The 11,433-nt window shown below is 58.4% G+C and overlaps 1 protein-coding gene across 1 annotated transcript; it reads left to right on the top strand.

Moving 5' to 3' along the window:
- Positions 1 to 5,068: 5,068 nt before the first annotated feature.
- Positions 5,069 to 11,069, top strand: DMRTA2 (DMRT like family A2). Its single transcript, XM_034964916.4, has 3 exons — positions 5,069 to 5,517; positions 7,085 to 7,651; positions 8,894 to 11,069. The coding sequence occupies exons 2-3, from the start codon at positions 7,093 to 7,095 to the stop codon at positions 9,952 to 9,954; spliced, it is 1,620 nt and encodes a 539-aa protein (XP_034820807.1). The 5' UTR covers positions 5,069 to 5,517; positions 7,085 to 7,092; the 3' UTR covers positions 9,955 to 11,069.
- The last annotated feature ends 364 nt before the right edge of the window (positions 11,070 to 11,433 follow it).

Below are 11,433 nucleotides of genomic sequence, written 5' to 3' on the forward strand. Positions count from 1 at the left end.
TTAGACTTCTCACTGTGAGGTCATTGATAGGTGACTGTGTCCCCAGTTGGCTAACAAGTTCTGTAAGGGCCCATTATGGTTGATTTGTCTCGGATCCGTAGAGCTTGGCACATACTAGATGCTCAACAAATGCTGTTACATAAATGAATTAATAAGTGAATGAATGAATGACTCCTACTTTCATGTTTCTGTGAATGATTAGTGAACTGAATGGAATCGAACCAAATGGAAGCCCCTAGGTCTGATCCTACCCACTCGGAACGGAAGGTGAGGAGAAAAAAACCTGAGAGTGGGAGTTGGATCTGGATTTCTGTCTTTTTCGAAGTTCGGCAGCACTCTGGCCCCAGGCAAGTTATGTCGCCTTGTTGAACTTTGGCTACCTCGTGTCTGAAACGTGGAACATCGCATCTTCCCCCAAGGACTGCGTGCCAAGCAAGAGAGCACACACCGAGTGTTTATCAGAGTGGCTGTACTCAGTAGACGCTCACAAATAGAAACAAATAGTGGGGCGGTGAACACCGCTCTCCATGCGTTTGTCTCAGGCTTAGATGCTCCCAACCAGAAAATCGTGAGAAGCCTGGCGACACTGGGCAGACGCCTCCCTTCCGCCTGCCTCGCAGACGCGAGGGCTTGATCCAAAGGAGGGCTGCAGCCGCTGGGACTCCGCCTCGGGGGCTCCTGCCGCTCAATCAGCACCAGTGCCCTCGCTCCTCCACCTTCAGTTGGTTGTTCTGCCCGGCCTTTAGGTCCGGGGCCCGGATAGAAGCTGAGCACCAGCGGGTTCCCGGCCAACTGGTGTGGAGGGGTGCATTGGGCCAGGAGCCGGTTCGCAGCGCCCGCTGCGCCTGCGCTGTGCAGACAGACCTGGCTTTGGATGAGGGTACTCCCGGGTTTGATTTTTGCGCTGTTACGCACTAATTGTGATAATGTGGAACAAGTCATCTCACCTCTCCGAGTCTGTTTTCTCACCTGACAAGTGGAATAATCGGACCTGCCTCGCAGAGAATGGTGCGACTTCAGTAAGCAACTGTAGGGAAATCGCTGGGCTCCTGGCCCTTAGCTGGAAGAGCGCCTGAGAAACCCGGCGCCACCACAGGAGTACTTTCTGGCTCCGAAATTATGCCCGGTCCCAGGTCGTGGCATAGATCCGTGGCTATGACCACGGAAAATGACCATTTTAGCGGTGTCAGAGGACAGGGACAGGAAACCAAGCTGCGCGTCTCCCTGTCCACAGAGGGTGTGCGCGGCTGAGGGTCTTAATCAGCATGACTCATGAGTTGATCTGGAGGAAAATGTCGCTACGTGTCTGTGTGTACACGTGCGTGTGTCCACATAGGAACAGGAGAGTCTGTGGTTGTGCGGGAAAACGCGTGTAGGGCAACCCGTGGAGACTCCTTCTCCCAAAGGCACTTTCCCCCTTTCCTCTGCGCCCCATTCCCGGGCGGAGAGTATCAGCCAAACTAACGGAATCCGGCGCGGCCAGGGAAGGGGTGGGTGCGGGAGGGGCCATTCCGTCCCGGAGCCACCGGTTTGGGGATAATTACTTTTAATGTCAGAAAGATTTAGTTTAATATCATCTCTATTAGGCTGCCGGGAGGGTAATTAAACGGGACGCGTCGCAGCCGGCAAACAGATGGCGTCTGCTTGCTCCGAGGCCGCGGGCAAACAGCGCAAAAGTCAATGCCTCCCGGGGCCCCCATCGGCGCCCCTGGCTCTTTTACTCAGAGCTACACTACTCACCCTCGGCCCCCTTCCCCACGCCGCGCCTCCAGCCGGCTCTGCGCCCTAGGCCCTCAACCCCGGCCTCACCCCAACGCAGTCCCTTTGGACGCCACCAGTTCCTGGGCGTGGGCGTGGGGGATGGGGCCGGGGGCGAATAGGGATGGGGTGGATTTTCTTGGCTGGGTCCTCTCACCCGGGCCTCCAGCCCTTGGCACAGCAGAGGCGTCAGCAAATGATTCTGAGCTAAGAGTACGCGTGTGGATGTGTGAGGAAGACCCTCTGCTCTCAGCCGCCTCATTTGTCCCGGAGGGTTTTGGCTTTTTCTGCCCGGGGCCCAACTGTAGAAGTAAGACTGGAGCTCCGCGCATAAACCAGGGCATACCTGCGTGAGGATGTGCTCCTGTCGGCGTGTGCTATCACCGAGGTGGAAATCTGTGGGATTCTGGGAATGTCACACACCAAGTGGATGGCCCAGGATGGGGACATGCTTATAAGAACACTGTGAGGTCAAACTCACTGAAGGGGTCCCCTTGAGCCGGAGGGTAGCATCAGAGTTGAGCCTGGGCCCGGTGGTGCTCTCTGAATTCTTGCGTGAGAGTGTGTCCCAAACTTTGCAGAGAAAGGTCACACGCACGTGGGAGGGGGTGTGTCCAAGTGTGAAGCTACACTCAGTTTGGGAAGGGGGTAGACCCTGCTGCCTCAACCTGGGCGTGCTCTACTAGTGCTGGTGGCTCAGTTGGGCCATGCCCTTGCTTTCCCCTCCGACCAACTCAATCCAAATCAGGAGGAACTGGCCCTGGAGCGGCCTGGGAAGCTGGGCAGAGGATATCCTGCCCTGTCGAAGTGTGGGTGAGATGACCTTGGGTTTATTTGCCCTCCCTCCATAACGGGTTTATTTTGCCTCCCTCCATAACACATTCACTCACATGAACACCCTAACCTCCGGGGAGTGGGAGAAAAGGCTGTGGGTCCCAGACCTGTGGGGATGTGAATGCCAGAAAAGAGGAGCGAGAGAAGAGTGAGATGCCTCCACTAGGGGTTGGGCGGATTCCCTCTGGTTGGGCTGTGTTCGATGCCAGGATGCTCCTCCTCCCACTCCTGAGAAAATGAAGTTCCTCACGCATCTGCTGGGCCGCCTCGGGTTCCCGAGTCCTCGTGGCTACACCCTTGGCTTCTGCGGGATCCCCGGTCCGGAGTGGGGAAATCTCACGGTGACCTGGCCTCAAGCGAGAAGGATACCTGGGCCACCGCCCCCTCAAAAGCTAGGCAGATTTGTATAGTTTATTTCGTTTTCGGTTTAATATAATTTCCCGAAAACTTTGTCCAAAGGAGCTCTGGGAGCAGGCGCCTGGCGGCCCCTGCGCGGAATCCGGCGGTGGTCGGCGCTCTTCCCCCCACCCCATGGCTCACCTCCCCAGGTGCAGCCGGGGCTAGACATACTTGGCCTCAGAACCTCCAGGTGTTGGAAGGTGGGGTCTGGGTCCTGCGCTCCTAGAGGACATATTATCCCTGAAGCACTCCCTTACCCTCACTTCACGCGGGAGACCCTCGCGGGGGCTGACACCCTTCTCTCTCCTAAACCCATTCACAGACTCCAGCAAGTGGCATTTTCTGGGAGCGAGTGACCAGCTTTTTATCGCTATCATAGACCTTGTCCGTGTCGGAGCGCCCTCGCGCCGGGGCCTGGTGAACTTTCTGGAAGCTCTCCGCCCGGTCCTCCAGCGAATCACCCCCACCCACTCCTCCCTCCAGCCTCAGCCTCTCGGTGGGCATCTTCCAGGGCTCTTCCGGGGCGCCAGGTTCTGCGGTCTTCGGGTGGGGGCCCGTTAGTCGCACCGTCCTTCCCCCACCCCCACTCCTGGGCTCAGAAGCGGATAGACTGACAAGGCGCGGCCCAGTAGTCGTGCCAGGCGGAAGGGGCTGCGTCCTGAGGCCGCGACGCCCCGGGCCGAGTCTACGCGCCCAGATTCCCGCCGGCCTGGAGGTTCGAAAGAGCAACGCAGAGACGCACGGTCAAGAGTGGAGGGAGAACGACAGGAACGCTCATTTTCCTCATTATTTAAACGAATTTTCTTTATTCTGAAGGAGAGAGAGAAAAGTAGAGAACAAAAACGAGAGTGACAGAACATTAGAAATTAGAGGGAAAAACAGAATTAGAGGGAAAAACAGAACTTTAGAAATTGGAGGGGAAAAGACACAAAGATAAAATCAGAGCTACAGAAACCGAGGGCGACTCGCCCGAGGGCCGCGGCATTAATTCCAGATGTTGCCTTTCAAAAAGGAAACAAAATCTGAAACCTGTTACCTCTTCTGCAGAACGAGCTGTTCCTCAGGGCCGTGACATCAAGAAAAGACGAGAATAAGGCGAAAGTTAAAACTGAAAACTGTCCGAGGGGGCCTCCCAGCAGTGACTTTGTCTCTTGCCGGGAAGGTCGGACAGACCGATGCGCGTCCTGAGTTTAAGAGAATCTGCGGAGACACAGAGGCCACTTTTTACTTTCGTTTAGAAAAGAAAAAAAAAGGGGGGGGGCTATTTGTTCATTTGCAATAACGACAAAAAGAATCCCACCACCACGGAAAAGAAATCGAGATGCTGAAAAATGAGGAAAAGAGAGAGCAAAAGGGGCTGAGGGACGCGAAAAGAGGGGCGGGGAGAGGAAAGGCTCAGGGCGCGAGGGACGTGGCGGGCACCGACAGGAAGTGCAATCTCATTTCTCTTCGCTGAGCTTCTCTTTAAACACGAAAATCTTCATAAACCACACTTACCCTCCAGGATGACTATCGTATCAGGACTTTTAAAATAAAGTAACTGAGCTTTAAAGGAGACAGGAGGAAAAAACCAAAGCAGCCCCCAACTACCCCAAACTCGTCGGATTTGGGAGCGCGCCGAAACATAGCAGGAAGAAGGCAGGAAAAATCGTCCTGGCATTTATGCCTTGAACACCCTCCCTTCCCCACCCCCGCACCCTTGTCCCGCCCCCACCCCGACCGCAGTAATTGAATTGTCACCTGCCCCCCATCCCGCCCCAGGGCTCCAGAGCCACTTGGGAAGCTCGGCTTTGCCAAGCGCCCCAGGCCAGTAAGAGCGGTGCAGCCGAGCCGGCGCCCCAGAAGCCGAGAGGTTACACAAGTCTACGCAGAGAGGCGCACCGGACATGGTAATTAGGAGCAATTCACACGCTCTCGGGCGCACGGAAACTACTTGTCACGAAATTTTCAACGCTCCTCCTCGCCCACTTTTTTCCACTCCTTTCCTGGCGCGCCCCCTCCCCTCCCGGAGGCACGCAGTGGAGCTTTTGGAGTTTCGAATCTTTCGGACACTGTAGAATGCGGGGCTCCCCGGGCGCGGGCCCGGCCAATCAGAGCGCCGTCTGCCTCCCCTGGCCAATGGCAGGCGCCACATTGTTGTCCAATTCTGTCTAATGGAGCCCTAAGGAGCAACAATAGGGCGGGCGAGCGGCTCATTGAGAGTCTGGCAGCGCCGGGCAACTGGGCCCCGGCTGCGCGCAGCGTCCGGCGCGCACCGCGAGGGGACCCGGCACGGCGAGAGTCAGGTCGCGGGTTCCAACCACGCGGCCCGCAGACGAGCCTCCGACCCGGATTTCTGAAGGGAGGGTTGGACTGCGCTGCGTTCTGAGGGGTCCGGAAGTTCGGACATGGTGACTGAAGGAGGGTGACGTGGTCAGATAAGGGGCCGGGGGCAAAGGGAAGCGGCCAAGAGCTCCAGCGTCGCCAGTGGAGCCGTGAGGCGCGTGCAGCGCCAGCGGAGGAGGAGGATCCCGGAGCCCAAGGCAGGTAGTTGAGGGCCGCAGGGAGAGCAGTGGGTGGCGACCTGGTCTGCGGCCCCTGTTGAGGAGGCCTGGGCCCCGTGGGCCTTAGGGACGCCCGAAGGGTCTGGGAGAGGAGGCAACGCTCATAGAGAGGAGGTCTGGGACTCTCGGACGGAGACACAAGGACTCTGTCGCGGGCTCTGGCAGGGACGGGGAACGCGGGAAGCAGAGGAGACCGCGGCAGAAGCGGGGAGCTGGGCCTGCTTGGGCCTTATGGGGCTGCGGCGTGGGAGGGACTCTGGTGTCCGTTTATGGCCACTTGCGAAGGCGACTCCCCTGGCTTGGTGCGGCCTGCTGGGCCGTCCGTGTCCTAGGACCCCAACTCTGAGATCAGAACGCAGGAGCCTGCGCTCGAGCGGAGTCCCCTGGGACCCCAAGACGGGGAGGGCGTGTCTGACGACTCTGTCCCTAAACCCGGAGGGGAGGGGAGGGCAGTGTGAGGTGGTCTTCGAGAAAGATCCCCCTCCCGAAATGCCTAACTTTTCGCAGGATACGTCTTCCGCCCCGACTACTACTCCACACTGCGAAGCTAAAAAACTGCACCACAGGTTTTACCCAATCCCCTCCCCCAGCATTTGCCTGTGGGGTTTTTTCTTACACATTCCCCTCTCCCAGGCGCGGCCCCTGGATCCCGGACACCCAGATCAGCTGCTTTTCACTGTTTTCCTTGCCCATGAAGCTCATCTTTGGGCTGGGTTTGCCTATACAGAAAGTTTCTTTGGCCGAATTTTTCTCTTTAATACTTCCCAGTCCTAAGCTAAATTCCACATACATTTTCTCTCTCACTCTCTGGAGGCCCTCACCGTGGAACTTTTGGCGCTCACATTTTTACGGGTCCCAGAGCCACTGGGCCTAACTTTGCCCAAGTTGTTTCCTCGTCCTCACTCTGCTTCCTAAAGCTATTCTTTCTGTTGCTGATTTTTCTCTCCAAAGCTTCTGCCCCAAACGGCATTAAAAATAAACAAACAAAAAGATACAAAACTCCGGCCCAACCGGCCTTCACATCTGCGCCTTCACATCTCTCTCCTCTTCACCCTTCCACCAAACTGACCGTTTTGCTCCGGGTTTTCCTGTTTTGCCCTTGGCATCAGCCTAACTTCTGGGCCCAAACTGTCGCTCTAATCCCAGTCCCGTCAAACGAACATTTCTCTCACCTGTCTCACCCCAATTAGGCTAAGCTTTGGGGTATCATCTTAACTTTTCCAAATCCTCATTACAGCCATCTGAATCAGTGACTTTCACACTTTACATGTCTCTTTATTTTTTCCAGCGGAATCACTAATTCAGACAAAATCTTACCCCTAGCGTGTATATCAGGTCTAAGAGCAGCCGTGGCCAGACTGGGGTGAAGGCGCTAGGGCTCACAAGGAGGTTCCGACTGCACCTCCTCCCAGCAATTCTGGCCCCTCTAGCCCAGCCTCCGCGGTCCAAATTTCCCTCTCCAGCTTGAGTTCCTCAAGGCGGCGCTTTGGCCTAGCGCGCGGTGTGCTCCTCACCAGGTCTCTCCCCTCTCCCACCTTCTTTCCCGTCAGGTCCTGTCATGGAGCTGCGCTCGGAGCTGCCCAGCGTGCCCGGCGCGGCGACGGCGGCGGCGGCAACAGCGACGGGGCCGCCTGTGGCGTCGGTGGCGTCGGTGGCGGCAGCCGCGGCGGCCGCCGCATCGCTACCGGTGAGCGTGGCAGGCGGCTTGCTGCGGGGGCCGCCACTGTTGCTGCGGGCAGCCGAGAAGTACCCGCGGACCCCCAAGTGCGCGCGCTGTCGCAACCATGGCGTGGTGTCGGCCCTCAAGGGCCACAAACGCTACTGTCGCTGGAAGGACTGCCTGTGCGCCAAGTGCACGCTCATCGCGGAGCGCCAGCGTGTCATGGCGGCGCAGGTGGCGCTGCGCAGGCAGCAGGCGCAGGAGGAGAACGAGGCGCGCGAGCTGCAGCTGCTCTACGGCACTGCCGAGGGGCTGGCGCTGGCCGCCGCCAACGGCATCATCCCCCCGAGGCCCGCCTACGAGGTCTTCGGTTCAGTGTGCGCCGCCGACGGCGGGGGACCTGGAGCGGGAGCGCCCGCGGGGACCGGAGGCGGAGCAGCTGGCGCAGGGGGCTCAGGTGAGAGCGCGGCCAGGCCGCAGGTAGGGGCAGCAGGATCGTAGCTCTGGGGCGCGGGGCCCAGGGGCTTGTCTCGGTTCAGAAAGAGTAGAACCCCCGTGTCCAGTCGCCGCGACTGCTAGGGTTCACCGCTCGCCCAGCCTCGGGTATGGAGCGTGGGTACAGAAACTCTCCTTTCTCCCGCTTCTGGAGCATTTGCACTTTACCCCTTTCTCCTGCATCGGGCCGAAATGTACACGCTTTAATTTTTTTACTCGCCTCTACCCAAACGCAGGCAGGTCCCTGCTTCTTTGCTTCGTCTTCTCCCCAGGTGGAAACCTGCGCATCTTCGTTCGCTCTGCGCTTCTCCACAGGCCCTTTCCCTCTGCTCCTTCCCAACTCCCTTAAGGAATCCCCCCACTTTAACTGACACCCTAGGTTTTGAGACGCCCTAGGTTCTGAGACGCCCTAGTTTCTTTTCCCCTTCTCGCGTTCCTAACGACCTCTGGACAACCGCTTGCGGCGCCCTCCCTCCTTCTAGTTTCTTCCGCACCCTACCTGGTTTCTCAGGTCTGCTTTCCTATGTCTTTTCCTCTTCGCTTCCTACTGCCTGCCTAGCACCACCCTCTTTTTCTGGACCCCCGTGGCTTTTTGTGGGGAGGGAAGAAATTAGGCCAGAGCCGTTGAGGGAAAGGAGGGATCCGCTCTAAACCTGGGAGGGAAGAACTTCTCAGGTCTCAATTTTGGAAAGGGTGGATTAGAAATAGGGGCTGTACTTCTGCCTGTAGAGAAGCTTGGGACCTCCTAGATAACCAAGGCGCCTTTCCTTACAGGCTGCACTTCCAGGGCAGGCATTTTCTATACAGTGGGCTCTTCTGTACAGCGTGGTTAGGCAGAAGTTATGTTGTCTCTTGTTTGAACCCTGGACCTGGCCACTTCTCCACGGCAGGGCAGGACTGGAAGGGAAGTTAAGGGTGGAGGTGTTGGGGCACAGACGTGGGGAAAGCAGCACTGAACATCGAGTTTACAGGGCACAGGTAGTTGGGGTTCTGAGGAGTACAGAAAGAGAGGGAGCCCTGGGGTCAGGGCTGTAGGGGCTCAGAGCGGAAGGAATGCTAGAGCAAAAAGAAAGAGGGGCACTGGAGCCTAGTGAATAAGGGCTGTGGGGCTGAGGGAGAGGAAACTGAGATCCAAAGGGCCGAGGTGCTGTGACTGCTGTCTTCTAGCTAACCGCTCCTCACGACACGTTTTCTCCCCTCCCAGAGGCCAAGTTGCAGAAGTTTGACCTGTTTCCTAAGACGCTGCTGCAGGCAGGCCGCCCGGGCAGCCCGCCGCCGCCGCCGGTGAAGCCCTTATCACCCGACGGCGCAGACTCGGGGCCCGGGACGTCGTCCCCAGAGGTGCGGCCCGGCTCAGGCTCGGAGAACGGCGATGGCGAATCCTTTTCTGGTTCGCCCCTAGCTCGGGCCTCCAAAGAGGCAGGTGGCAGCTGCCCAGGCAGCGCTGGCCCTGGCGGTGGCGGCGAGGAGGACAGCCCGGGCTCCGCTAGCCCTCTGGGCTCTGAATCCGGTTCAGAGGCTGACAAAGAAGAGGGTGAGGCCGCGCCGGCGCCAGGGCTGGGCGGAGGCTCGGGTCCACGGCAGCGGACGCCGCTGGACATCTTGACACGCGTGTTCCCAGGCCACCGGCGAGGCGTCCTGGAGCTGGTGTTGCAGGGCTGCGGCGGCGACGTGGTGCAGGCCATCGAGCAGGTGCTGAACCACCACCGTGGGGGCCTGGCGGCCGGCCTGGGCCCTGCGGCGCCCCCAGATAAGGCCGCCGTGGGTGCTGCAGCAGCTGCAGACGACGCGTGGCCCAGCCGCGTCGACGCCGCCGCCGCCGCTGCCGGGGGGCCTGGGCTGCCTGCGCCGCTGCAGGCGGGGCCCGCCGCACCTCCGCACCACAGACCCTTGCTGGCCGGCGCCATGGCGCCTGGGGCGCTGGGCTCGCTGAGCAGCCGCTCGGCCTTCTCGCCGCTGCAGCCCAACGCCAGTCACTTCGGTGCCGACGCGGGCGCCTACCCGCTGGGCGCTCCGCTCGGCCTCAGCCCCCTGCGCCTGGCCTACTCCGCGGCGGCGGCGCACAGCCGCGGTCTGGCCTTCATGGCGCCCTACTCCACTGCGGGCTTGGTGCCCACGCTCGGCTTCCGCCCACCCATGGACTACGCCTTTAGCGATCTCATGCGTGACCGCTCGGCCGCCGCTGCTGCGGCGGTGCACAAGGAGCCGACCTACGGCGGCGGCCTGTACGGGCCTATGGTCAACGGCGCTCCGGAGAAGCAGTAGGGCGAGGGGCCTGGCAGCCGGCCGGTCCCCAAACAGGGACCCCAGCCCTGTTCCCGCGGGTCATCGACCCCTCTTCGCCCAGCGCTCTCTCTGCGCCCTGGCTGGGGTCTTCTCACTCTAAGGTGGTTTTTGGGTTTTGTTTAGGAGGGTGGGTGGGGAAGGCTGAGCAAAGGGGGAGCAGCTACAGACAGGTGCAGGTGTTCTCGGAGGGGGTGCGCGGCCTGGGTCCTCATCTCCTACCTCCGGATCCCTCTTCCAGCCTCACCCGGCCCCCTTTCCGAAAGGCTGGGAATTCATGAGAATTCAGAGGCTGCGACAGCAGCGCAGGCTCCTGCGGCTCCTTAGCTGTGCTCATCCGGCTCTCAGTGGATGGCAGGATAATCCGAGAGTCTTTTCTGTGTCTCCCCAGCCCTCACTTTTAAAAAATTTAAATATTCACTCTAACAAATATAAATTTAGGATGTATAAATCTCTTGGCACTGAGTCTTTGGGACACACATATATATCGATACAATTGTAAAAAAAAAAAAAAGGAAACAAGTTTTAAGGTGCACTTTCCTCGTTGCGGTATTTGTCGCTCTCTTTGTTGCTTATGCCGATAAGCATGGGTTTCCTTGGTGCAGTGTGTTTTTATATATGTATAAATCTATATATAATCTATACATATATATATACAAGCCAGTGTATAATGTTATAAAATGGAATTCTAAGTTATTAATTGTAATCTGTAGGTGACCTCGGTATTAACGTGAAAAACATTCAAAACAAGCAAAAAAAGGGACAAAATGGAAAAAAATTAGACTATGCGCGCATTATACTTATCAGGTTTATAGATTAAATATATTGGAAACTCGGGATGAATCCTGCCCACCTGCCCCTCTTGCCTGCGGCTGGTCTGTCCCTAAGGAGCCGTCAAGGTGCGCACTGAAGCAGGAACAGAGCGACGTGTGACTGAGCCAGAACCGCCCGCTCGCGGGCCCATCCTCGCCTCCCGGGACTCGCCAAACGCCCTGACTGAAGGGCCCGCAGCGGAAAACGCTGCTGCAGAGCAGCACTTTGTGCTTTCCTTTGCATAGATATGAACTAGAAATAAATGTTATTTTCTAAGAAAACAATGCCGAATCCCGTCCCGCTCCTCGAGAAATAGGGGGTGGGGGTGGGGCGCTGGGGAAGGTCGTGATTTCCCACTCAGGCCGCGGCGCTAAGGAGACGCTTGTCCGAGGTCCCGTGGGATCTCCCACCCTCGGGGCTACTGGGAGAGGAGACTTCCTGTGGTACTCGGAGGACCTATCCCACCAGAGTGGCGCGGGGCTCACAACTCCCGAAGGACCCGCGACCGCTGAGCAGAGGGAACACAGTGTGTACCCCAGCTTGGGCACCCTTGCGGAGGGGTCACCTTGCCCCGGCTCTTAGTTTTTGGATCGCCGGCCCCAGTCTTCACAGGGATCTTGCAAGGCTGGGGGCCCAGTCCCTGCTCTT

This window comes from Pan paniscus, chromosome 1 (assembly GCF_029289425.2).
Source record: "Pan paniscus chromosome 1, NHGRI_mPanPan1-v2.0_pri, whole genome shotgun sequence".
NCBI classification, from domain to species: Eukaryota; Metazoa; Chordata; class Mammalia; order Primates; family Hominidae; genus Pan; species Pan paniscus.

What these genes read in the sequence shown, in the direction of transcription:
- DMRTA2 (XM_034964916.4), top strand. Translation starts at nt 7,093, where the DNA reads ATGGAGCTGCGCTCGGAGCTGCCCAGCGTGCCCGGCGCGGCGACGGCG. An exon ending in AGCTGGCGCAGGGGGCTCAG is followed by an intron (nt 7,652 to 8,893) that starts GTGAGAGCGCGG and finishes CTCCCCTCCCAG; the next exon opens with AGGCCAAGTTGCAGAAGTTT.